Source organism: Plecotus auritus (assembly GCF_963455305.1).
Source record: "Plecotus auritus genome assembly, chromosome: 6".
Classification (NCBI taxonomy): Eukaryota; Metazoa; Chordata; class Mammalia; order Chiroptera; family Vespertilionidae; genus Plecotus; species Plecotus auritus.
In genome coordinates, this window is record NC_137773.1 from 30,286,374 (window position 1) to 30,311,292 (window position 24,919).

Sequence of the window (24,919 nt, forward strand, 5' to 3'; positions counted from 1 at the left end):
AGACCCAAGCAAACCTTTTCAGTCTCTTTTAAAGTTTCAAAGAAAAATAAGTCTAAAGATGTTCCCACTTTATTTTATAGATAAAAAGTATATGCGTTCTAGGCTCATCTCTCATCAAGTTTCATCAAAGATACAGACATTCAAGGGACTAACTCCCTTACAACCCACACAGTGTTTCTTCCAAAGCAAAATGTTGGGGTCAGAATGTATGAAGGTTTTAAATCTAAAGGAATCCCTGTTTAGATCTAGAATGTAAAATAATGAACTAACTGTATTCGGCAACCCACAAATACAATTTCTCCTATTCCTCTCAAATACAACAGCCACAATACTGGTACACAGAGAAATCCCTGTACTTTAGTACCAAGATCAGAGGTTAAAATAATTGGTCATAAGGGATGAACTACTAGGCATCTTAGAACCCAAATAGAGTACTCTGACCACTTAGAACAATAGTCATCACAGTACAATACTATAGCCAAGCCATAATCAAGGGGAAAAGTACACATATAAAATATCTCCTTTTTCCCTAGAGCCCAAAAATTGATGCCTATCATCCTAGGTTGCTCAGACCTAAAAAGGCCCGGAACACACGTAAGAGTTAATAAAAAGGACCTGATTACTAATTTCCCTCACTTCAAAAGATGTCCATAGGATGCCTCACTTTCTCCAAGCCTAAAAATCTCGAGTTCAGCTATCCTGCTACTCTGCAGTTGTACGGGAACTTCCTTTTCCTAATTTCACAAAAGGTCCCAGGTGTAAGACTCACGTGATTTTTCAGGGTAAAGTCAGGAAGCTCCTTAACACTCACCTGTCTCAAACTAAATAAGGGAGTCAATAACCCGACTTCAATACACAGGTAAAACATAAGGCAAATAAATGTCCAATCCCTCAACTTTAGGGAGAGGCATATAGTAGAAATGCACTTTGAGCTAGCTAGCTCTGCCTCCCTGTCTCTGTCTCAGTCTCTCTGTCTCGTTCTCAGTACCAAGGGCAGAGACTCTGGCAAGACCCCGCCTCCCCACCCCCCCAACTCCAAAGCGGGGTAGGCGGGAGGTAAGCCTGGCCTGGCGAGTCCTCGTTCCCGCGCGAAGCTCAGAGACCACAGGACTCCCCATGGTGGGTCTACAGATGTGACGGGAACCGGTCCGGCTCGAACCACGGGCTGAAGAGTAAGCTGAGGGAGCACTAGGCCCGCAGCGCTGCCACTGCCGCCCTGGAGCCGATCGCTGTCAGAGGACTCCGCCCGGGCAGCGGGAGGGTGGCCCCAGCCCTGTACCAGCCCAAGAGCTTTCATGCCCCACGTTATGTGGGAAGTGGGGGGTCCTGGAACCGTACCTCTGACACTTCGTCCTCGTCGCTGCCAGAGGCACCACCTCCACCCCCGGTCCTCAGCACAGCAGCCGCCAACTTGAAATCCAGCGCCGCGTCCCCTACGCCCGCACCACTGCCGCCGCCACCGACTCCTGGGGCAGGCCCAGCCTCCCCAAAGAGTCTCACGGTGCGGATCCCCAGCCCGACCCCTCCCGGCGGAGGCGGCTCCGAGGCCCCGGCTGGGGCGGATCGCGGAGCCACAGAGTCCAAGTCCTCCTCAAAGGAGGTGCCGCCGCCTCCGCCGTCGGTCAGCATACTTCGCACGCGGAGCCGGAGACACTGCAAAGTCACTCGCGGCCACCGCCGCCGCCGATCCCGAGAACGAGAGAAGCAGCAGAAGGAAGAAGCGTCTCCTTCCCCCCGTCCCAGTAGCGCCACTAACTTCTCACTGCCTAACCTGCTGCCTCCCGCCCCCCACACTCGCCACTGGCTACAGCTCCAAAGAGGCTGCAGATCATTGGCCAAAGTAACCCGTCGCTCAGGCTCTTCGTCACGCGCCGCTCGCTGGCTCGGGGCCCCCAAGCTGCGTTGACCCGCGCAGGCCTAGGCGGTTGCGAACACCCGCCTTCTATTCCCCGCGCGCTGACTTCCGGTCTTTTTCTACGTCTATTGGTCAACTTCTCTGACTATCGCGTCACGACCTTAAAGTGGATTAGTTGGCCTTGTGGTCAGTCATAGTGACCCCTGACAGTGGGAGACTTCATTGGCGCTATAAAGTGTCGGTCACTGTGTCACAGGACGTCGCGTGGTACAATTGGTCAGGAAGGGTACTATTCATCCCGCCCCCATCTGAGGTGACGGGAAAGGGTTGGGGAATTTCCACTTTTGATAAAAATGAAGGCTGAGGTGACGACTTGCAAGAATTGGTGAGATTTGGAGTAGAATTCGCCATGCGCTCGGGGAGCTTCTACATCAGGTAAGTAAGAGACGCGGAGATAACGCAGCTCCCACCTGTCGCTCTGCGCCAGGCGCGGAGACTGCGACCGGAGGTCTGCTGCACCGGGATTGGAGGAAAAAGTAGTCAGTCTCAGCAAGGCTCCACCTTCCCGCCAGGCCCTTATTGGAGGAGCAGAGCGTCAGTCACTAGAGCAGTCGCTCTTCTAGGACAGGTGAGGCTGCCGCCTCTGAACTATCTGCCTCAGGCTCTTTGGGCCAGAGTAGGGGGTTGCGAGAGGTGAGGGTCAGGGCCGGTCCTCCCGCGCGCCTCCGGCCTTTCGGAACGGAGCCCAGCGCGAAGATTTCACGAGACTATGAAGGCTGCTTGGGATGGCCGCCTGCAGACGATTCGGCCCACGCGCGTGCCGGGACGTGGCAGTTCTACAATCTGCGGGCGGGATCGCCCCGCGGGGCCGCGTTCTCTTGCTTTGTGGAAGGCAGCGGGCCTGAGGGCTGGACAGCGCCATGCCTCAGTACTGGGAACTGTCCCACGGAAATAAGGGGAAAGGCACCGCATTGAGCGCGGAATCAGACCGCGGGGCTGAACGCAGTGGTTAAAAAAGAGTGCGAGTACTAGAACAGTTTCGAGTTCTGGTGCCGCCACTAGTTTGCTGTGTGACCTCCGGGCGTTTGTTGTTTAATCTCAGTGACTTATAGTTCGTTCATCAGTAAAATGCAGGTCATATTAATACCTCCCTCGTTGGGTGTTGTGAATAAATTAGATAATAACATGAGGCGCTTAGCAAAGCGTCAGACTTAAAGTAAAAACTCATTTTTGTTAACTACTCTTCAGTTCTCCACGTACCCCTGAGTCCTGCCAGCCAAACTGATTCTTGTCAGATTTCTGTGATGCAATAGAAGGCTAGCTAAGGGGGTCTTGTCCCTTCTAAGGAACTCTGCCTCTATTATTTTTATCTCCTTTGCCAATAAAGAGGGGTTTAAAAATGCTCACGCTCCAACTAATCCTATGATCAAAGATCACAAGAAAGACCCTTGGTGAAATTTGTATTTGTATGGCAAATGTCCTTTGACCCAGAGAATGTCTGTATGATACTTAGCCAACGGAGACTGGCTAAAAGCAAACGATTTGGCATTGTCTCCTCTTTTGCAACTTTAACAAAGGACTTTGTATTGATGGTGCAATATTTAATATTTCACCCCTTTTGAACTGGAATCTGAAAATTCTGTAACGAATATAATGATTTTTTAAATGACTTTAAAAAGGATTCTACCTAACATTTATTTAAAGAACATTTGAAGATTGTAAAAATTTCTTTGGTTTGGTAATTGCTCATTTGGCATTTCACATGCAAAAAAAAAAAAAAAAAAGGACAGTGTTTCCTATGAGCAGAGCATGTTAGGTAAGTGTTCTTTCTAGTTAATAAGTTGTAAAAAATGGAAAAAGAGTCTTGTACCTTTTCTAGAAAACTTATTTTGATGTAAATGCCAAGTACACACTAGCTATAGTTAGAATTTGTGGTACTTAATTAGCCCATATCCTCAGTGCTGTTTAAGTTTTTAAGGCCATGTGTGACTAGGTCAGAACCCAAACTAATAACACCAACAAAAGAAACCCAGCACTGCCCATCCCACTTCAAAGCTGGATTATCCAGAATTGGTATGGATACATCCTTAGGCAAAAACAGGTATTGACTGGTGCAACATTACAAAGGAACTATTTGTCATTCCTACCACTAATACAAAAATAACTTCTGATGCAACTCCCTGAACAAAAATGTAATGAAACTCAAGGGCAGAGGAAATTTAGGTATATATATTTTTTCCAGTATGAGACAAAAATATTCTCTCAGTATATTAAAAAATACTCTTCAACTCAATACCTAGCAACCAACCCTGATGATAGCCAGGAAAATAATAATCTTATTTCCTCCTGGACCTTTACCTAAAACACTGTCAGTAGTTTGACAGTAAGTATGGGAGTTAGGAACTGCCAATCTCCTAGACTTAGTGACTGCTATATAAGATCTGTATTTAATATGATTTAGTGTTTCCATATATATCACATTGATGTGGTTTTACAAATGTGAAAACTAACTGGTGAATATATAAAATCGCACTCAATGTAAAATAGCAATAAGTATTAGTGTGATTTGGTAGGTAATCTTAGTTTTGATATGTTAAGATATTTCATAATAAAAAAAGGTAATACACTGATTTTTCAAATGTTTAATAAGTTGTAGAAAGAAAAATCCTTCATAAAAGTATTTTTGTTAGAAAAGAGCATTAGAATAAATGTTTTCCCTTAGAAAATGAGCAGGAATATTTATTATGGTAGAACTGTAATTTGTTTCAGAACACTCTCTTCCACCCTGGTGGGTATGGCTCATTTGGTTCGTCGTGGTCCCATGTGCAGAAAGGTCGGCAGTTCAATTCCCAGCCCAAGTTGTGGGTTAGGTCCCCAGTCAGGAGGCAACCCATCAATGTTCCTTTCTCTCCATCAATGTTTCTCTCTCTGTGTCTCTCCCTCTCCCTCCCTTCCCTTAAAATCAATTAAAATGTATTTTAAAAGGAGATGAATTCCTGAAAACATTAAAAAACAACAACCCTCTTTTCTAACCATCTTTCACATAGGGAAGGAAAAGGAAAGGGGAAACATTGTATAAACCAAGAATTTTTAAAACTTCTGAGGTAATAAAAGACTAAATTCCTCATAAGAAATATGAGATTGACAAACTAAACTGTACATACAGGGACTTTAGCTACAGGTAGGTCTCTCATTCCAATTTGCATTTCCTCAAGATATTTAATTTCTGCATGACAGTCCATCTCAGTTCAGTCTGTTTACATAAAGAATGGAGGTTAAGTAAACCAACAAATTTGTTGCACTTGGATGTTATGTCATTTAATCTTTATAATAACCCTACCAAGATTTCACCCATTTTATAGATGAGAAAATTGAAACTCCATAAAGGTTAAATAACTTACCCAAGCTTGTAAAGCCATTGTATGGAATAGCTAGGATTTGAATTTAGTTCTGCCTCACCTCAAAACACATGCTCTTCCTACTTCTCACATTGATTTCATGTTACCATCCCTGGCAGAGGAACTTTGTCAATCAAGTAATCGGATATAATACTCTAAACATTATAGCCTTCTTATAAATACACTAATTAACAGTGTAGTTGGAGTTAACCCTAACTATCACCACATTTGCTATCTTTCTCCTTTTTTAACAGTTGGAAACATTTAACTTATCTTCTCATTTCTCCAACTATATTGTGTTTTTTAGACCATGTAATTTCATGTTTAAAAATCTAAATAGTTGCCCTAGCCGGTTTGGCTCAGTGGATAGAGCGTCGGCCTGCAAACTGAAGGGTCCCAGGTTCGATTTCAGCCAAGGGCACATATCCAGGTTGCAGGCTCAGTCCCCAGTGTGGGGTGTGCAGGAGGCAGCCAATCAATGATTCTCTCTCATCATTGATGATTCTATCTCTCTCTCCCTCTCCCTTCCTCTCTGAAATCAATAAAAAATATATAAAAAATAAATATAAATAGTTAATATTTTCACATGGTTCAAATTTTAAGAATTATGTAAAGAATATGATAAAAGGAGTCTTTTACCTTGCCCACTAAACACCCAGATTCCCCTTCATAAGAAAATTATATTATTATGCTATTAAATATTCTAGAGACTTTATACATATATAAGCAATTCTGTATATGTCAATTTATTTTTTTCCTAACACAAGCAACAGCATACTATACACACTTTTGTATCTTGCTTTTTGTCACCTAATTTATTCTAGAGGTATTCCACGTTAGTATTTAGAGAACTCTGTCATTCTTGTTTTCTGCTTCATACTATTCTGTTGACTGATTATGCCATTTATTTGTCCAGTTCTGTAATGATGGACATTTAGATTGTTTCTCCTTTTTTGGGGGGTGCTATAATAAACAATGCTACAGATGTCTAACTTTCTAACCTACTCTCTAACCTCCAGGAAGCACATGTGGTAATTAACTGCTTTTCTCTTGCTGCTTTTAAGATTCTGTCTGTCTTTAACCTTTTGCATTTTAATTATGATGTGTTTTGGTGTGGGCCTTTTGGGTTCATCTTGTTTGGGACTCTGCACTTCCTGGACTTGTATGTCTATTTCCTTTTTCAAGTTAGGGAAGTTTTCTATCATTATTTTTGCAAATAGGTCTTCAATTGCTTGCTCTCTCTCTTCTCCTTCTGGCATCCTTATGACGCGAACGTTGGTTCACTTGATGTTATCCCAGAGGCTTCTTACACTCTCTTCATTTTGGGAGGATAATTTTTTCTTTTTGCTGTTCTGATTGGATATTTTTTGCTTCCTCATATTCCAAATCAATGATTTGATTCTCAGTATTCTCTACTCCATTGTTGATTCCCTGTAAATTATTTTTCACTTTAGTTAGTATGTCTGTAATTTCTAACTAGTTCTTTTTTATGGTTTCTATGTCCTTTTCCATGCTGTTGAAGTTCTCACTAAGTTCCTTGAGCATTCTTATAACCATTGTTTTTTGTTTTGTTTTTGTTTTGATATGTTTTTTATTGATTTTTTAGAGAGAGAGGAAGGGAGAGGGATAGACAGAAACACTGATGAGAGACAAACATCATCGACTGGCTGCCTCCTGCACGCCACCCACAGGGGACCGATCCCACAACCCATGCACATGCCCTGAACTGGGGATCAAACCGGTGGCCTCCTGGTTCCTGGGCCGATGCTCAACCAGTGAGCCACACCAGTGGGGCATAGCTATTGTTTTGAACAATATCAGGTAGTTTCCTTGCCTCCATTTCATTTAGTTTTTTTTCTGGAGATTTCTCCTGTCTTTTCATTTGGGACCTGTTTCTTTGTCTCTGCATTTTGGCTGCTTCTCTATGTTTCTCTGTATTAGATAGAACTGCTATGTCTCCCGTACTTGGTAGAGTGGCCTTGTGTAGTAGGTGGCACAGCCTCCCCAGTCACCCAAACTGGGTGCTACAGATGCACCCCTATGTGGGCTGTGTACACTGTCCTTGATTGCTGTTGGCATCACTGGGAGGAATTGACCCCCAGCTGTGAGGACCATCTGCAACTACAATGAGGGAGCTGCTGTGTAGGAGTTGACCCTCTAGAGCAAGACTTGCTTCAGTGGGGCTTTGGTGCTCACCGAGTCCGTCCCTTGAGTGTGTTGCTTGTGGAGGTGGTATGGTGGTAATCTGAAATGGTCTGAAGCTACCTAATGGGTACAATGGCTCTGGGCCTCCTGGGAAGTGCAAGGTCAGCCACTGCCTATGCCCTGCCTGGGGCCACCTGGCATACGCTAAAGAGCAATCTGCAGATGGTTGCTATTTGTGCTGGGCTCAGAAGTGCCCAGGAGAGGCCAAGCTGCAAACCAAGGTTGGCTGCCACTAGTTCCAGGCCTGGGGCCACTTAGCAAGAGGTATAGGGTATGCAGAGGCTGGATGCTGTTTGTCTGAGAGATTTTAGGAAGTCTGAAGCATGAGGCAAGAGAGGCCAGTTCTATGGAAAAGCCACTGGAAATGGGTTGGATAGGCCTGCAAGTTGAGTAGAGTGGGGTCTTAGAATCACCAGGGCAGGGGGAACAATGTGAGCCAAGTTGATGGAGATTCAGATACGGTGCCCACCTGTCAGCTCTGTTGAGAGATCTCAGAAAAGGACAATGGCCTCTGCCAGCACTTTTGTCTAGCTCTCTCCCTAATGCCAGACAATTTAGTTCCAACTCCATGTGTCCCTGGTTCCTTTTGAGCTACTGCCCCAGCACTGGAGCTAAGAGGGAGTGAGTCCAAGTAAGTCTGTGCATGGGCCCTTCGAGAGGAACTGCCTGGGACTCCAACAGCCCTCCATCTTAGCCACAATCCCCACTGGTTTTAACAGCCAGAAATTATGGGGACTTCTTTCCCTGGCACTGGAACCCTGGGCTGGGGGCCTGGTGTGGATGTGGGACCAACCTGTTCTGCATTTCTGCCCCTCCTACCAGTCTCAGTGTGGCTTCTTTAAATCCCTAGTTGTAGGATTTCCATTCATCTATATTTCAGGTGGTTCTGAGTGGCAGCTATTCTATAGTTTAGTTATAATTTTGATGAGGTCATGGGAGGGTTTCAGTACCACATTTACCTATGCCACTATCTTTTTTTTTTTTTTAATATATTTTATTGATATTTTACAGAGAGGAAGGGAGAGGGATAGAGAGCTAGAAACATCGATGAGAGAGAAACATCGATCAGCTGCCTCCTGCACACCCCCCACTGGGGATGTGCCCGCAACCAAGGTACATGCCCTTGACCGGAATCGAACCCGGGACCCTTCAGTCCACAGGCCGACGCTCTATCCACTGAGCCAAACCGGTTTCGGCTATGCCACTATCTTGATTGGAAGTCCAGTTTTGCAATTTTTAAATCTGTTAATTCAACTAGCATTTATTCAATTCCTGCACTATGTCAAGAGCTTCAGAGAAAATGTAAAAGAATCAGAATATTTCACGTATTCTTTCCCATTACATTGATGAATGTACTTATTGACTGATGATTAGATTGAAAGACTGCACATGAATAATAGAGAATAGTCTTAAACAACAGAAAATCTAATTCAAGACAGTATAACTATTTTACAGTATTGAATAAATGGAAACTAAAAGAGAAATCAAAATGGAGTGAGTTTGTTTAGGAAAAAGCTTTATGATCATTTTGATCTAGGACACTGCCTGAGGGAAATAAAAGAGAAAAAGCATTACAAATGGAAAGGAACGTTAGGAATGATGACAAAGAATGGAGAGTCTTCAAATTCTGTGTCAGGTAAAAAGTCCAAGTTGGTTAGTGTAGAGAAATTGGAAATGGGATTAAAGAGAAATTTAGTTACATAAATGTTGAATACTGGACTGAAGGCTTTCAGTTTGGTTCAATAGGCCACCTACTATAGGTCTTGAAAAGCAAAGTTACCAAGATAAAAATTGTTAAAAGAAGATTATAGTTTTTTATTGTTTTGGCTACGTTGTGTGAGTTGGGTTGGAACAAGGAGACACTGGAGTCTAGGAAACAAGCAATCTTGCTATTGCACTTAGTCCAGGTGTGAGGTAATGAAGGCCTGGATCAGAACAGTGGCTATCACAATGTAGAAAAAGGAGCTGTCAGCAAGTATAAAGAATCAGCATGATTTGGTGCCTGATTAAATGTGGGGAACAAAGGAGTATAAGAACAAAACTTACTCCAGAGAAATCAATACAAACTTTCTGAAGAGAAATGTAACTTTGTATATCAAGATCCTTTCTTTAAATTTTTATTTCCACCTATTAGAATGGCTAAAATCCAAATAAATGACAGTATCAATTGCTGGCAAGGATGCAAAGCAATAGGAATTCTCTCATTGCTGGTGAGAATGCAAAATGGTGCAGCCACTATAGAAGAGAGGTTGGAAATTTCTTTTTATTTTATTTTATTTTATTTGTTTATTTATTTTTATTTCAGAGAGGAAAGGAGAGGGAGAGAGAGAAATAGAAACATCAATAATGAGAGAGAATCATTGCTCGGCTGCTTCCTGCACGCCCAACACTGGGCATAGAGCCCGAAACCCGGGCATATGGCCTGACCAGGAATTGAACCATGACCTCTGGGTCCATAGGTCAATGCGCAAACACTGAGCTACACTGGCAGACCTGAGAATTTCTTATAAAGCTAAACATAGTCTTACTATACAATCCACAATTGCACTCCTAGGTATTTACCCACTGATTTGAAAACTTATATCTACTGTTATATAATATTGTGCATGTAAATGTTTATAGCAGCTCTATTCTTTTTTTAAAAATATATTTTATTGATTTTTTACAGAGAGGACAGGAGAGGGATAGAGAATTAGAAACATCGATGAGAGAGAAACATCCATCAGCTGCCTCCTGCACACCCCTACTGGGGATGCGCCTGCAACCAAGGTATATGCCCTTGACCGGAATCGAACCCAGGACCCCTCAGTCTGCAGGCTGATGCTCTAGCCACTGCGCCAAATCGGCCAGGGCTAGCAGCTCTATTCTTAATCACCAAAACCTGGAAGCAACTAAGATATTCTTCAATAAGTGGATAAACAAATTGTGTGGCAGCCACACAATGGAATATTATTCAGTAATTAAAAAGAATGAATTATCAAGCTATGCAAAGGTATAGATAAATTTTATTTTATTTTTAAATTTTTATTATTGATAGAATTACATATGTCCCCTTTTTCTCCCATTGACCCCTTCTAACCCACTCCTACCCCCTACCCCAGGCCTATTGTCTGTGTCCATGGGTTATGCATATATGCTTACAAGTTCTTTGGTTAATCTCTTCCCACTCACCCAACCCCACCTTCCCTCTGAGATTGAATTTATTCAATTTTATTTTTTAATTAAATTTATTGGTGTGACATTGATTAATAACACTATATGTTTCAAGTGTACAATTCTATGATACATCATAGTCTAGTCTCCCTTAGTTACCATATATTAACTCCCATTGCCCTCTTCATCCGTTCACTTTTGATAAGTTTCATGCTGTTGTGACATAGATGAATTTTAAATGTATATTGCTAAGTGGAAGAGGTCAGTCTGAAAAGGCTACATATTGTATGGTTCTATTTATATGATGTTCTGAAAAAGGCAAAGCATGGAGTTGATAAACAGATCAATGACTGCAAGGGGTCTGTGTGGGGGGAAGGGTTCAATAGGTAAAACACAGAGGATTTTTGGGGGGAGGGGGTGATAAAATTCTATATGGTATTATATTTTGTATGATACAGTAATGGTACTATGTATTCGTCAAAAATCCATAGAACTTTATATACAGAGTTTACTTTAATGTATGAAAATTTTTAAAAAATAATTTAGTAGATTAGGGAATTCCAGGATGGAATGCAGACTATGAGAAAAGAATCTAACCTTCTTACATAATAAAAGAAAAACATGCAAATTAACCATCACTCCGCTTCACCCACCAGCCAATCAGGAGTGATATGCAAATTAACCCAACAAAGATGGTGGTTAATTTGCATACACAGGCACCGAGTGATGGGGGGCGGGCAGGATGCTTGTGTCATCGCCATGGCAACGGCGCAGGCATTCCACCCCACCCCTGGTCTCTCAGGGCCTCTGGGCAACATGGGAAGGTGGGGCCGGAGCAGAAAGAGGCGCTCTGGGGCTGGGCCGGAGTGGAAAGGTTGTGCCAGCAGCCAGGGAAAGGAAGGCCCATTCTAGCACGAATCTTCGTGCATTGGGCTTCTAGTTGTATTATAAATGTGTGAAACAATTTCACTGAAGGGAGTAAAGGAAAAAGGTACTGACCTATGTAACTTTGAAAATCAGTGGTGGCTCTAAGACCAAAGGCAAAAGGAGCAGCACATAAGAACTGTACCATAGTTGACAAAGTTGTTTCCCTTAGGGATATGTATTAACACATCAGAAATCACTATGTATGTGTACTAGAATTGAACAATTATGTAAATGGATGGTGGGGGCTTAGTTTCTCACTATTGAAGTGGGAGATTACAGATAAACAAGTGGAAGAGGCTAGAATGATCCATGTGGTAATGGATTAGAGTTGGAGGCATCAGTATGAACTCATATATAAGTTAAATATGGTTACAAGTGGATACATGTAAAAACATGTATAGATATGTGTATATACACAGAAAATATACACACATATTTTTCCTTGCTCTGTCAGCTGAGCAGACCTAGAAATAATGACACTCCAATTGCAACATATATACTTTGCACCCAGATCTTAGTTTTTAATATCATCCTATATAATAAAGAGGTAATATGTAAATTTACCCTCACGCCATCACATCACAAGATGGCCACCCCACGTCATCACAAGATGGCCGGCAGGGGAGGCCAGTTGCGGGGGACAAGGTCTGCAGGAGAGGGCAGTTGGGGGTGATCAGGTCATCAGGGGAGCAGTTAGGTGTCAATCAGGCCGGCAGGGGAGTGGTTAGGGCAGCCTTGGGCAAACTACGGCCCACGGGCCGGATCCGGCTGTTCTATCCGGTTCTCTTGCTCTCTCATCTGCTCCTTTACTTTGAATTTATATTAGTTCACACAAACACTCTATTCATGCTTTTGTTCCGGCCCTCCGGTCCAGTTTAAGAACCCATTGTGGCTCTCGAGTCAAAAAGTTTGCCCACCCCTGGGTTAGGGGGTTATCAGGCTGGCAGGTAGAGTGGTTAGGGGCAATCAGGCAGCCAGGTAGGCGAGTGGTTTGGAGCCAGCAGTCCCGGATTGTGAGAGGGATGTCCAACTGCTGGTTCAGGCCTGATCCCGATCGGGCCTAAACAGGCAGTCGGACGTCCCTTGAGGGGTCCCAGATTGGAGAGGGTGCAGGCTGGGCTGAGGGACCCCCAGTGCATGAATTTCGTGCATCGGGCCTCTAGTTCTTCAATAAAAGGAACCATGGCTCCTTGGAGAAATGGCTGATTCTAGGATGGGGCAGGAAATATACAAGCTGAGCCTGGAGCATCTTAAAATGCCAAGTAGGAAGGTGCTAAACACACACACACACACACACACACACACACACACACAAACACACCACTAATAAGTGTATATCAAAGAGCTGAGAGCCACCAGTGGCCAAAGCTGAAACATTTGAGCAAATAAATAGTATTGGATTATAACCTGAAGTATAACATCAATATTCAAGAGTCCATATGGATATAAATAAATGATTGAATAAGTAAATAAATAGGAGAATAGATAAATCTCCCATTCAGAAGAATTCCAAATTTATGTACATACTCTGCCCTCAAGGAGGTGAAGCATTAACTCCCCTCTCCTAAGTGTGAGCTGTGCAAAGTGACATTCTTCCAAAGAATACAGTGTGGAAGTTGGGGGTGAAATAACTTCATAGTGGAGAAAACTGACAAACACTGTCTCAACCAGGTGATCAACAGTAGTGATGTCATGTTGATAAACTGTACCCTTGATATTGTGTGCAAGAAAAGTATAAGAAACTGTCATAGTCAAGAGCAGCCTAAGGAGATGACGATGACTAAATGTAATGTGGTATCCTGATGGGATACTGAAACAAAAAAGGACATGAAGCAAACACGAAGGAAATCTAAATAAAGTATGAATCTTAGTTAATAATAACATCAATTAGCTAATAATAATGTATCATTGTAAGATCATTAGTTGTGACATGAACTAGTCTAATGTAATATGTTGGTACTATCTTTTTTTTTTTTAATATATTTTATTGATATTTTACAGAGAGGAAGGGAGAGGGATAGAGAGTTAGAAACATCGATGAGAGAGAAACATCGATCAGCTGCCTCCTGCACACCTCCCACTGGGGATGTGCCCGCAACCCAGGTACATGCCCTTGACCGGAATCGAACCCGGGACCCTTCAGTCCGCAGGCCGACGCTCTATCCACTGAGCCAAACCGGTTTCGGCTATGTTGGTACTATCTTCATAGCTTTTCTTTTAACTCTAAAATTTCAAATTTTTAATTAAAAATTATAATGTTTATTTTTTCTAGTTTTATTGAGATATAATTGACGTATAACATTGTATTAAAGTATACAACATAATGATTTGATATATGTATATATTGCAAAGTGATTACCACAATAAGTTTAGTTAACATACATATTCTCACATAGCTTTTTTCTTGCAATGAGAATGTTTAAGATCTACTTTCTTTTTTTTAAACATACCTAATTTCTTTTTTTTTTTTTTTGGTAATATATTTTTATTGATTTCAGAGAGAGGAATGGAGAGGGAGAGAGAGATAGAAACATCAATGATTAGATAGGATCACCAATTGGTTGCCTCTTACATGGCCCGCATTGGGAATCCAGCCCACAATCTAGGCACATGCTCTGACCAGAATTGAACCATGACCTCCTGGTTCACAGGTCAATGTTCACTGAGCCACACTGGCTGGGCTAAGATCTACTTACTTTTTAAAAATATATATATACCAGAGGCCCAATGCACGAAGATTTGTGCAAGAATAGGCCTTCCTTCCCCTGGATGCCAGCACTGCTGTCACTCCGGCCGGAGCCACCTTTCCGCCTCTCGCCTTGTTGCGTCAATTTGCATATTCCCTCCTTATTGGCTGTGGGCGCCGCCATTTTTGTTGTGGAGTTATGGCCAATTTGCATATTCTGTCTTTATTGGATAGGATTTTTTATTGATTTTAGAGAGGAAGGGAAAGAGAGAGAGAAATGTCAATGATGAGAGAGAATCATTGATCAGCTGCCTCCTGCGCATCCCACACGGGATTGAGCTGCAACCCAGGCATGTGCCCTGATTGGGAATCAAACCATGACCTCCTGGTTCACAGGTCGATGCTCAACTATTGAGCCATGCTGGACGGACAGATCTTTCTTATAAAAGTTTATTTTTTAAAATTTCTATTCCTCTGGACTTCTAGGAATTTATCTTTACAAGTTAATCATCAAATGGCGGAGTGGGAGGGGGGCGAAGTGGGCTAGAAGAAATGCGGGGAGAAGGGAACATCTGTAATACTTTCAACAATAAAGATTTTTTTTTAAAGTTATTCATTGAGCCCTGGCCAGTGTTTCTCAGTGGTTAGAGTGTCGGCCCAAGCACCAAAGGGTCGCGGATTCAATTCCCATTCAAGAGCCAGTACCTGGGTTGCAGGTTCACTCCCCAAACCTAGTTGTGTGAGGGAGGCAACCAGTTGAGGTGTCTCATGTTGATGTTTCCCTCTCTCTCTCTTTCTTTTTCCCCTCTCCCCCCACTTCCACTCTCTCTGAAAAGCAGTGGGAAAAATATCCAAATATCCTCAGGTGAGGATTAACAAAAAAAAGAGTTAATCATCAATAGAGAAACAATTAGTTTCTTTCCTTGAAATAGGAAAAGTATATTTTTCTAGTGTATAATATTTCTATAACTTTCATTCATGGATTTTCAACTAATTTCAAACTAATATTCATAGATAATCATCTTTTAGTGAAGGTGTATATAAAAATTACCAAATTTTTTTAGAAAAAGTTAATCAGACATAGGCACAAAATATTACATAGGAAAAAATATTACAACCTAAATACCTAACAGGAAAATGGTTAACTCAATTATGGTATGCAATTTGAGTCTATAGAATTAAAAATGAAGCTCACATATTGTATTGAGTTTTTTTAAAATTTTAAATGAAATAAAATTATAAAACAAAAGGCATATGATATTCCCAGTACACACTAAAATGAATAGAATATTCCCATACATCAAAATGACATATAGTGGACAGAGATCCTCTATGGATGGTAGTACAATGGGTGATTTTTATTTATTTTACATATTTGTTTTCAGTTTTTCTGTAAGTAATGTGTATATTACTCTGGTAATGAGGAAAAAATAAAGTTTGTAAGAAAAATCACTACAGGTGTAAAATCAGGAGATTGATCAAATGGGGTATTTATTGAGTGTTAGGGAAATTAATCAGGAAAAATTATTTTTCAGTTGAAGATGATGATGGGTTCACCCTATGTGTTGGTTTCAGATGGCAATGAGAAGAACTTAACTGATATAGAACATTACATAGTAAATCAGCCAGAAACCCTCAAGAGAAACATACTACACAGGAACATAGATACATCTCTACTGTAATTAGGGAAAACATTTTTTAACATGTCAAGTTGTAACAGAAGGAAGCATCTCTCTGCAGAAAAGTCATGTTAAGTCACTGTTCGCTCAGGTGAATCCTTGGCGAATATATATATTGGGTATTGCCTCCACAAAAAGAGGCATAATGAAAATATGAGTATTAGCAGCAATTCTGTACGCTTCCCTCCACCTCTCAGTACTAATTAAAAGGGAAAGCCAAGAATCACATTGAAGAATAAGTACCAGAAAGTGTATAAGAATTTAGCCCAGAAGACCTGGTCCATAGCTATATATGCTCTTTGAAAAGAATAGAGTTTTAAGAATCTGAAATCAGTAGACCCTTTGGAGAAAACCAGAAGCTTACCACGTACATCACAATGAAGTTCCCACCTCCTGTCCCACACTTGGAAAACCTAAGGCTAATGACTCCAAACGTCCTGTTTCATATATCCTCTTGTACTCTGCCACTTAGAACACACCTACCTTCTAAAGTCTGTGACAGAATGTCATAGTACCTCCATGGTTGGTACTGTAGCATTCTGTCACAGACTTTAGAAGGTTTCAGGACTGGCAAAGTTTGGAATCTTGTGGTTTGATGAGAACAGTTAAACAATAACCCCCACAGCAAGAATCAGCTTGTTTTCCAGGTCCTGGTGATCTGGCATGTAGTGAATCAGGACCCTTGAGGAGTCATGTAGTCCTGTGGTCGGCAAACTGCGGCTCCTGAGCCACATGCGGCTCTTTGGCCCCTTGAGTGTAGCTCTTCCACAAAATACCACGGCCTGGGCAAGTCTATTTTGAAGAAGTAGCGTTAGAAGTTTAAGTTTAAAAAATTTGGCTCTCAAAAAAAATTTCAATTGTTGTACTGTTGATATTTGGCTCTGTTGACTAATGAGTTTGCTGACCACTGATGTAGTCTTCACACTCCCATCCTATATAATAAAGAGGTAATATGCAAATTGACCCTCACACCATCACAAGTTGGCAGCCTACAACCAGGCCGGCAGGGTTGTTAGTGAGGGACGACCAAACAATTGAACAGCAGACTGCGTGGGGCAGCCAGGCTGGTGGGGGGAGCCATGAGGGGCGACCAGGCCAGCAGAGGGGGGCAGTAAGAGGCAACCAGGCCAGCAGGGGGGAAGTTAGGGATGACCAGGCCAGGGGGGGTTGGGGGCAACCAGGCCGGTAGCTGGGGGCAGTTAGGGGTGATCAGGCCGGCACGCAGAGGAAGTGAGCGGCAATCAGGCTGCAGGGGTGGGGGGCAGTTAGGGGCGACCAGGAAGGCTGGCAGGGGAGCGATTAGGAGCCAGTGGTCCAGGATTCTGAGAGGGATGTCCATCTGCCAGTTTAGGCCCAATCCCCTGAGGGGTCCCAGATTAGAGAGGGTGCAGGCTGGGCTGTGGGGATTCCCACCCCCCCCCGCCCCCGTGCATGAATTTCATGCACCAGGCCTCTAGTTTTTAATAAAGGAAGAACTAGAGGACTGGTCATTAGGATCAGAAAAATCTCTGAGGTGACCTACATGATCCCATCTATTACCCTCTGATGTTTCCTATTAGAATTAGAAGCACATCATTGTTTACCAATGTGAGGAGAGAGCAAGCCCAGGATTCCAACTCAGGAAGCAATTTTGGCTTATAAGTGAGAACTGAGTCATTCTGAAGGCTGATCTTGGAGACTCATGTGGAGTGTTTGGACTCAATTTAGTTTACCACACCTCTTGCTCATCAAGGCAGACCCATAAATCAGGAGACGCAGCATGGCGTTCACCTGCAGGGCAGGTAACAGTGCCACTTGCCAGATGTTCTTCCCCAAGAAAGAGGCATGGTGTCTGCTATGGCCCCAAAAGAACACGTATAGAGAGTCTAGTTGAGACATGTGTCTGGACAAGATAACAGAAGCTATAAGAAAAATTGTGATCAGGTCTCTAGGTGAAACTTTTTGCCTAGAGGGCCCTCTTAAACTCTGGCAGATCAGATCTAGGGAATTATATTTAACGTACAGAAATGTGAACTTTGGGGGAAAATATATTACATATATTTCAACATATACATACACACACATGTATATTGCCAGAGTTCTCAAAGTATGGTCTGTAGCCTCCTGGAAGCCACAAGGCTTTTATAGGGAGTCCATGAAATCAAAATTGTTTTTATTATAATTCTAAGGTATTACTTTTCACTGTGTTGACTTTTGTACTGATAGTACAAAAGCAATGGGGGTAAAAATTGCTGGTGCCTTAGGCAATGGTATCAAACTGTATAGTAGATAATTTAGTCTTCCCCACTGAGCATTCAAGTCGGGGGGGGCAATTTTACTCAGGATGAAGCAGGAAATTTTAACTTTATTAAAACTTGGCCCTTTAGTACATGTATTTTAAAAATTCAGTGTCAGGCCCATCCAGTGTTGCTCAGTGGTTGAGCATCAACCTATGAACCAGGAGGTCACAATTTGATTCCCAATCAGGGCACATGCCCGGGTTGTGAGCTTGATCCCCAGTAGGGGGCATGCAGGAGGCAGCCAATCAATGATTCTCTCTAATTGTTGATGTTTCTATCTCTCTTCCCCTCTCCCTCTCTGAAATCATATATATATTAACGCTCTGTACCCTTCTAAAAAAATTCAGTGTGAAGAAATGGGAAGTGTACATAGAGCACTTCTGCTGTACCTTGGCTGTTTTCAGGTACATTGATTGTCTCAAGTACATTGAGTGGTTGTCTCAGAAAAACACTTGTGAAACTATTCTAGTTTCAAGCTGAACTAACCACTTCTTCATGAAACACCATTTTTACTTGAAATCATGACTAACATGAATTTTGGTAAGTCAGACATGTGTATTTGGCAGATATTTTCTGGAGCCTGCCACTTGAAGGAAAATAGTATTTGTTTCCAATTATAAAATTCAAGTGTTGGGGCAAAAATGAAGATTTTGGAAAATTATATTCACTGCCATTGGTTGACAGTTTCCCAAAACGTAAAGATTTTTTTGATAAGGTAAGTGATGTTATTGACAAATGTGGTTCTTTATATTATACTAGTGGCCCGGTGCACGAAATTCATGCACGGGGGGGGGGGGGTGTTCCTCAGCCCAGTCTGCACCCTCTCCAATCTGGGACCCCTCGAAGGATGTCCTACTGCTGGTTTACAGGGATCGGGCCTAAACCGGCAGTTGGACATCCCTCTCAGAATCTGGGACTGCTGGCTCCAGCCGCTCACCTGCCTGCCTGATTGCCCCTAACCACTCTGCCTACCAGCCTGCTCTAACCCAACTGCCCCCCGCCGCCGGCCTGCTTGCCCCCAAATGCCCCCCGCCATCCTGATCACCCCCAACTGCTCCCCCTGCTGGCCTCCTCGCCCCTAACTGCCCCCCCCCGCTGTCCTGATCACCTTCAACTGACCCCCACTGATGGCCTGCTCGCCCCCACCTTCCCTCCCCACTGGCCTGCTCACCCCCAACTGCCCCCCTGCTGGCCTGCTCACTCCAAACTGCCCCCCCCCGCTGTCCTGATCACCTCCAACTGACCCCCACTGATGGCCTGCTCACCCTCAACTGGCTCCCCTGCTGGTCTGCTTAACCCCAATGGCCCCTGCCATCCCATCCTGGCCTGATCACATCCCAGCGATCCAAGGTCCCAGCCTCTCCTTTTTTTCTTTTTCTTTTTTCTTTTTTTTTCAGTGCCTCCTTGAGTGGAGGCTAGGGCCAGCTGGAAGCAAGTATCTAGGATTTATTTATCTTCTATAATTGAAACTTTGTAGCCTTGAGCAGAGGCCAGGGCTGGCCAGGGCGGGCAGGAAGCTTGGCTTCCTCCATTGCCAGGGCAACCCAAGCCTCCTGCTTGCTCCAGCTCTGTGGTCAGCCACCATCTTGGTTGGGTTAATTTGCATACTTGCTCCTGATTGGCTGGTGGGCGTGGCTTGACGTAGCGGAGTGATGGTTAATTTGCATGCTTCTCTTTTATTAGTGTAGACTAGAGGCCGGATGCACGAAATTCATGCAAGAGTAGGCCTTCCTGCCCTGACCAGTTTGGCTCAGTGGATAGAGCATCGGCGACTGGGGGACGTGCACTGAAGGGTCCCAGGTTCGATTCCGGTCAAGTGCATGTACCTTGGTTGCAGGCACATCCCTGATAGGGGGTGTGCAGGAGGCAGCTGATCAATGTTTCTCTCTCATTGGTGTTTCTAACTCTCTATCCTTCTCCCTTCCTCTCTGTAGAAAAATCAATAAAATATATTTAAAAAAAAAAAAAAGAGTAGGCCTTCCTTCCCCTGGCTGCCAACATGGCTTCCCTCTGGCACCCGGGACCCGGGCTTCCCTTACAGCCCCAGCTTCATCCAGAAGGTCATCTGGAAGGACATCCGGTCTAATTAGCATATTACACTTCTATTATTATAGATACTGTAATATGTCAATATTTGCAGAATCTGCATAACTCATTGAACCAAGATTTCCCAAATGACCAATGCATGATTTTACAAAACCATGCATGAGTAAAAGAATCATCCAAAGATAGACCAATGGATTTTAATGTCACAGAATACAAAAAGTGTTCTTTATATATTCTAGATACTAATAGTTGTTTAATTTTGATGTGATATTAAAATAAAGGGCAATAACCAAAATTATCTGAAAAAGCCATTAAAATTTTCCTCCCTTTTCCAACTATGAATCTGTATGAGTCCAGATTTCTTTGTATTCTTAAACTAAAACACTATATTACAGTTGACTGAATACTGAAGCAGATATGGGAATCCGTCTGTCTTTTATTAAGCCAGGCATTTAAAATTCCACTCTTCTTATTAATGTTTTTGCTTTAAAAAATATTTTTTCATAAAAATGTTGCTTATGTTCAGATTTATGAAATTAACTTGCAGATTTTTTTTAATTCCTGTTTTAATTTATAATACAGTAAATATCGATAAAGCCCAGATACATAAACAAGAGCTCTTTGATTCTTAAATAAAAGCTCTTTGAGTCTTTAATAAGTTTTAAAAGAGTATAGGGATTCAGAACTGCCCGGCCGGTGTGATTCAGTGGTTGACATCAACCTATGAACCAGAAGGTCCTGGTTCGATTCCCAGTCTGGGCACCGGGTTGCGGGCTCAGTCCCCAATGGGGGGTGTGCAGGAAGCAGCCCATCAATGGTTCTCTCTCACTTTCCCTCTCCCTTCTTCTCTGAAATCAATTAAAAAAAAATTTTAAGACAAAGACTTGGAAAGGGCAGGTGAGAGTAAGGGAACTTCCCAACCAATAAGGAGTTAATTTAGAAACCATGAAGTTAGAGCGCGCAGCGGGAGTGGGAGACCATGGCGTGGCTCAGTGGGAGCACCCTCCTCTGTGTTGATCTGCTTGGAGAAGCCCAAATACCACTGCACCACCTGGCCTGCCAAGTGCTCTACTGCTCTGTGACCTGTTTCCGGAAGCACAGAGCAGTGCATGCCGAAACTCGTCTTGTTGAGGAAAGAAGTATCAGTTTTTACTGCAAAAACTATAAAGCCCAAGGAAAACAACGATGATGATGATGATTCTGTAGCTGATTTTCTTAATAGTGATGAGGAAGAGGACAGAGTTTCTTTGCAGAATTTAAAGAATTTAGGAGAGTGCATCATTAAGAAGCTTTCTGCTCAACCCACACCTTAGATAGCTGATGGTCAGCCTTGATCAGGGGGATGACAAGGGCAAGCTCATGAGAGCTGCATGCAGGAACCCTTGTTTGTGGAATTTGCCAGCTGCTGTTTAAGGACCGTGGAACCATCCCAGAATAACGACCCTTAAAATGGATTATGGTGCCCTAGCGGGTTTGGCTCAGTGAATAGAGCGTCGGCCTACGGACTGAAGGGTCCCAGGTTTGATTCTGGTCAAGGGCATGTACCATGGTTGCGGGCACATCCCCAGTAGGAGGTGTGCAGGAGGCAGCTGATTGATGTTTCTCTGTCATTGATGTTTCTGGCTCTCTATCCCTCTCCCTTCCTCTCTGTAAAAAATCAATAAAATATATTTTTTTAAAAAAAGCTTGAAAAAAAAATGGATTATGGTGCTGCTTGTGCCTTCTCCCAGGGGACCAGCTAATGTGGGGCCCTAAGCAAGAGCAGTGATTTCCAGGAGGAAGACTTGCTGATGTAGTGTAGGTCACTCCAATCTTCACCTCCATTTCAGTGGGTTTAGGTGTCAGGCAGATGGGGGCGCTCAAGTGGCACACATTCAAATGGTTGTCTTCAAGTTATTTATCTTTAGTACAGTTAAGGTAGATATTGTAAGATAATTTATCAAGTTTCATACTTGTTTGAGTGAAAACTTGCTCAACATTACTAAATAAAATCAAGATGTGGTTTTGTGTGAAGAAGGAGGAGGAGGAGGAGGAGGAGGAGGAGGAGGGAGGAAGGAAGAAGGAGGAGGAGGAGAAGAAGAAGGGAGAAGGAAGAAGAAAGGAGGAGGGGGAGGGGGAGGGGAAGGGGAGGAGGAGGAGGAGGAGTTGTTATATGGTAAGGACAAGCTGTCAGAGGCCACAGAAGGTCCACTCCACAGTCCAGCAGAGGAGTCACGACCATCCCCTAAACCCGCAATACTCAATAGTCCCTTCCTCCTGCTCTGGCCCATTTCTTAAAATGACCTAAATGCTTTAATAACCTTTAAGAACCAACAATTCTTCTAGGCCACAAAACCACATGGTTAACTAGAAAAGGCCAACATGGAAAGAAATCAAGCTTTAAGAGAAAAGATGTATGTACTTTTCCACATACCTCCCCTTCTACCTCCATCTCCACCTACCCTCTTCCTTTGCCTCCTACCATCCATCCCCTCCCCCTAACTTGAGCCCTGGCCTTCTTAGGCTATTACTGATTCATTAGGGATATGGTCACCAGCATGGAGAATTTTTGGGAATGATTTCAGTCTCTTCTATGACATTTACTGGCTGTGTGATTGAGCAGATAACTCTCCTTTGGACCCTACTCTCTGCATCTTAGAGATGAGGTGATCTTCCAGCTCTATGAGCCTATGGTTATTAATAAACAGGAAATATTTTCATATTGGAGCTAAGATCTGAAATTAACATTATCATTGGGAAGAGCAGAGGACCAAGAGAGGGAACAACTGTATCACTATACAGTGTCCCCTTTGGACATGGATATAGTCATGTGCAGTGAACAAACACAGGTTCTGAAAACAGCCTGGGGAAATCTCCCAAGGCCATGGTTCTTCCCTTGGGTTCACTTAGCTGGTTGGTTCCTGGAGTTGGTATTAGAAAATTACCCAGTTCTTGCCCAGCAGTGGTAATTCCTTTGGTCTTGAAGGCTCTAGAGATTTTCAGCTTCTTTGCTGTGCCCTGCTAATTAGATAACAGGCTCTGCCCCCTTACCTTTAAAAACTTTTTAACAGCTTTAATGAAATATAATTCACATACCGCACAATTCAAAGTATGCAGTTCAGTGGCTTTTGTTATGTTTGTGTTGGTTTACAGAGTTATATAACTATCACATCTATTTTAGAACATTTTCATCACTCCTAAAAAGATCCTCTACCTCTTAGCTATTATCTCTCAATCCCCCAGGTCCCCAAACCTAGGCAACCACTAGTCTACTTTCTGTCTTTATAGATTTGCCCATTCTGGGTATTCCATATAAGTGAAATTATATAACACTAGAGGCCTGGTGCACGAAATTCATGCACGGGAGTGGGGGGTCCCTCAGCCTGGCCTGCACCCTCTCCCAATCCGGGACCCTTCAGGACTGCTGGCTCCTAACCGCTCACCTGCCTGCTGGCCTGATCCCCCTAACTACTCTCCCCTGCCGACCTGATCCCCCTAACTGCTCTCCCCTGCCGACCTGATCCCCCTAACTGCTCTCCCCTGCTGGCCTGATCCCCCTAACTCAGGGGTGGGCAAACTTTTTGACTCGAGGGCCACAATGGGTTCTTAAACTGGACCGGAGGGCCGGAACAAAAGCATGGATGGAGTGTTTGTGTGAACTAATATAAATTCAAAGTAAACATCATTACATAAAAGGGTACTGTCTTTTTTTTTATTTCAATAGTTTTATTCATTTCAAACATTTTAACAAGAAGAATGTAAACATTATTATAATTTGAAACTTCAAAAAATGGAGGAATCATAGCACAATAACATACCTTATATTGAAGATGGCAAAGGCAATATAAAATTGCCTAACAAAGGAAAGGTACAAAAGCCTTTCAAATTAAACTTAAATATAATAAAATAATTTAAAACTAAAACAAATAGAAAAGAACAAAATGTGTAAACAGTAAATTAAACATTTTCTTTAGTGCAACTTCCAAATTATGCCCAGGACGTAGATGTAGATGGCAATGTAGACTGGGTTGAAAGGTTTTTGGTCTTTAAAACATCAACTTCAGTGGGAACAGTGTTGTTGGTCTCCTTTTTAGCTAATGCTCTGATACTGTGCTCTCCAGGGGCGTGTCTCCCTACATCACCACGATAACGTGTCTACGCATTCCCAGGGTGATGTCGGGGGACGCGTCCGCGGGCATTACAAGGAGCCTCTGGAAGGTTGAGAGGTTGTTCCTTCTACTGAATGGGCAGATATAAATCCGCCCACTCAGAAGAAGGAGCTGCGGCCGTGTTTCCCGACGTTGCCATGTTAACACTGCTGCTGGTGAAGGAGCGGAGGGGAGAGCAAGAGAACCCTCTGCTCTTTCGGCTCCGCGGGCCGGATAAAACAGCCGAACGGGCCAGATCCGGCCCGCGGGCCGTAGTTTGCCCACGGCTGCCCTAACTGCTCTCTCCTGCCTTTCTGATCGCCTCTAACTGCCTCTGCCTCAGCCCCACCACCATGGCTTTGTCCAGAAGGACATCCGGAAGGTCGTCTGGAAGATGTTCAGTCTAATTAACATATTACCCTTTTATTAGTATAGATGTGGTCCTTTGTGACTAGCTTCTTTTGCTTAGAATTATATATTCAAGGTTCGTCCATATTGTAGCATGAATCAGTGTTTCATTCTATTTTGTGGTGGAAAAATATTTCACTGTATGGATATAATACA

General features: G+C 43.1%; 2 protein-coding genes and 1 pseudogene across 8 annotated transcripts in view; 2 read left to right on the forward strand and 1 right to left on the reverse strand.

Annotated features, from left to right (window-relative positions):
• Positions 1-1,777, reverse strand: part of LOC308250396 (ankyrin repeat and KH domain-containing protein 1) — a gene marked incomplete at its 3' end in the record, with an annotated part of 130,414 nt that extends 128,637 nt beyond the window's left edge. For 3 of the 6 annotated variants that reach the window (XM_080672968.1, XM_080672970.1, XM_080672969.1), the window contains exon 1: positions 1,339-1,776. In XM_080672968.1, coding sequence (XP_080529094.1) covers positions 1,339-1,629 — 291 coding nt within the window. In that variant the 5' untranslated portion in view covers positions 1,630-1,776. Of the gene's footprint in view, positions 1-1,338 lie in introns of all 6 variants that reach the window. The other 3 variants (XM_080672971.1, XM_080672972.1, XM_080672973.1) reach the window with 2 other exon arrangements.
• Positions 1,778-2,152: 375 nt separating this feature from the next.
• HBEGF (heparin binding EGF like growth factor) overlaps positions 2,153-24,919 on the forward strand; it is a 71,286-nt gene continuing 48,519 nt past the window's right edge. Inside the window, exon 1 of the mRNA XM_080672159.1 lies at positions 2,153-2,290. The gene's annotated coding sequence lies outside the window, so the exon portion shown is untranslated. The remainder of the gene's footprint in view (positions 2,291-24,919) is intronic.
• LOC308250716 (zinc finger HIT domain-containing protein 3-like) lies at positions 2,265-21,676 on the forward strand (annotated as a pseudogene). Its single transcript has 3 exons — positions 2,265-2,290; positions 18,867-18,897; positions 21,184-21,676. The product of its transcript is annotated as a zinc finger HIT domain-containing protein 3-like (transcript).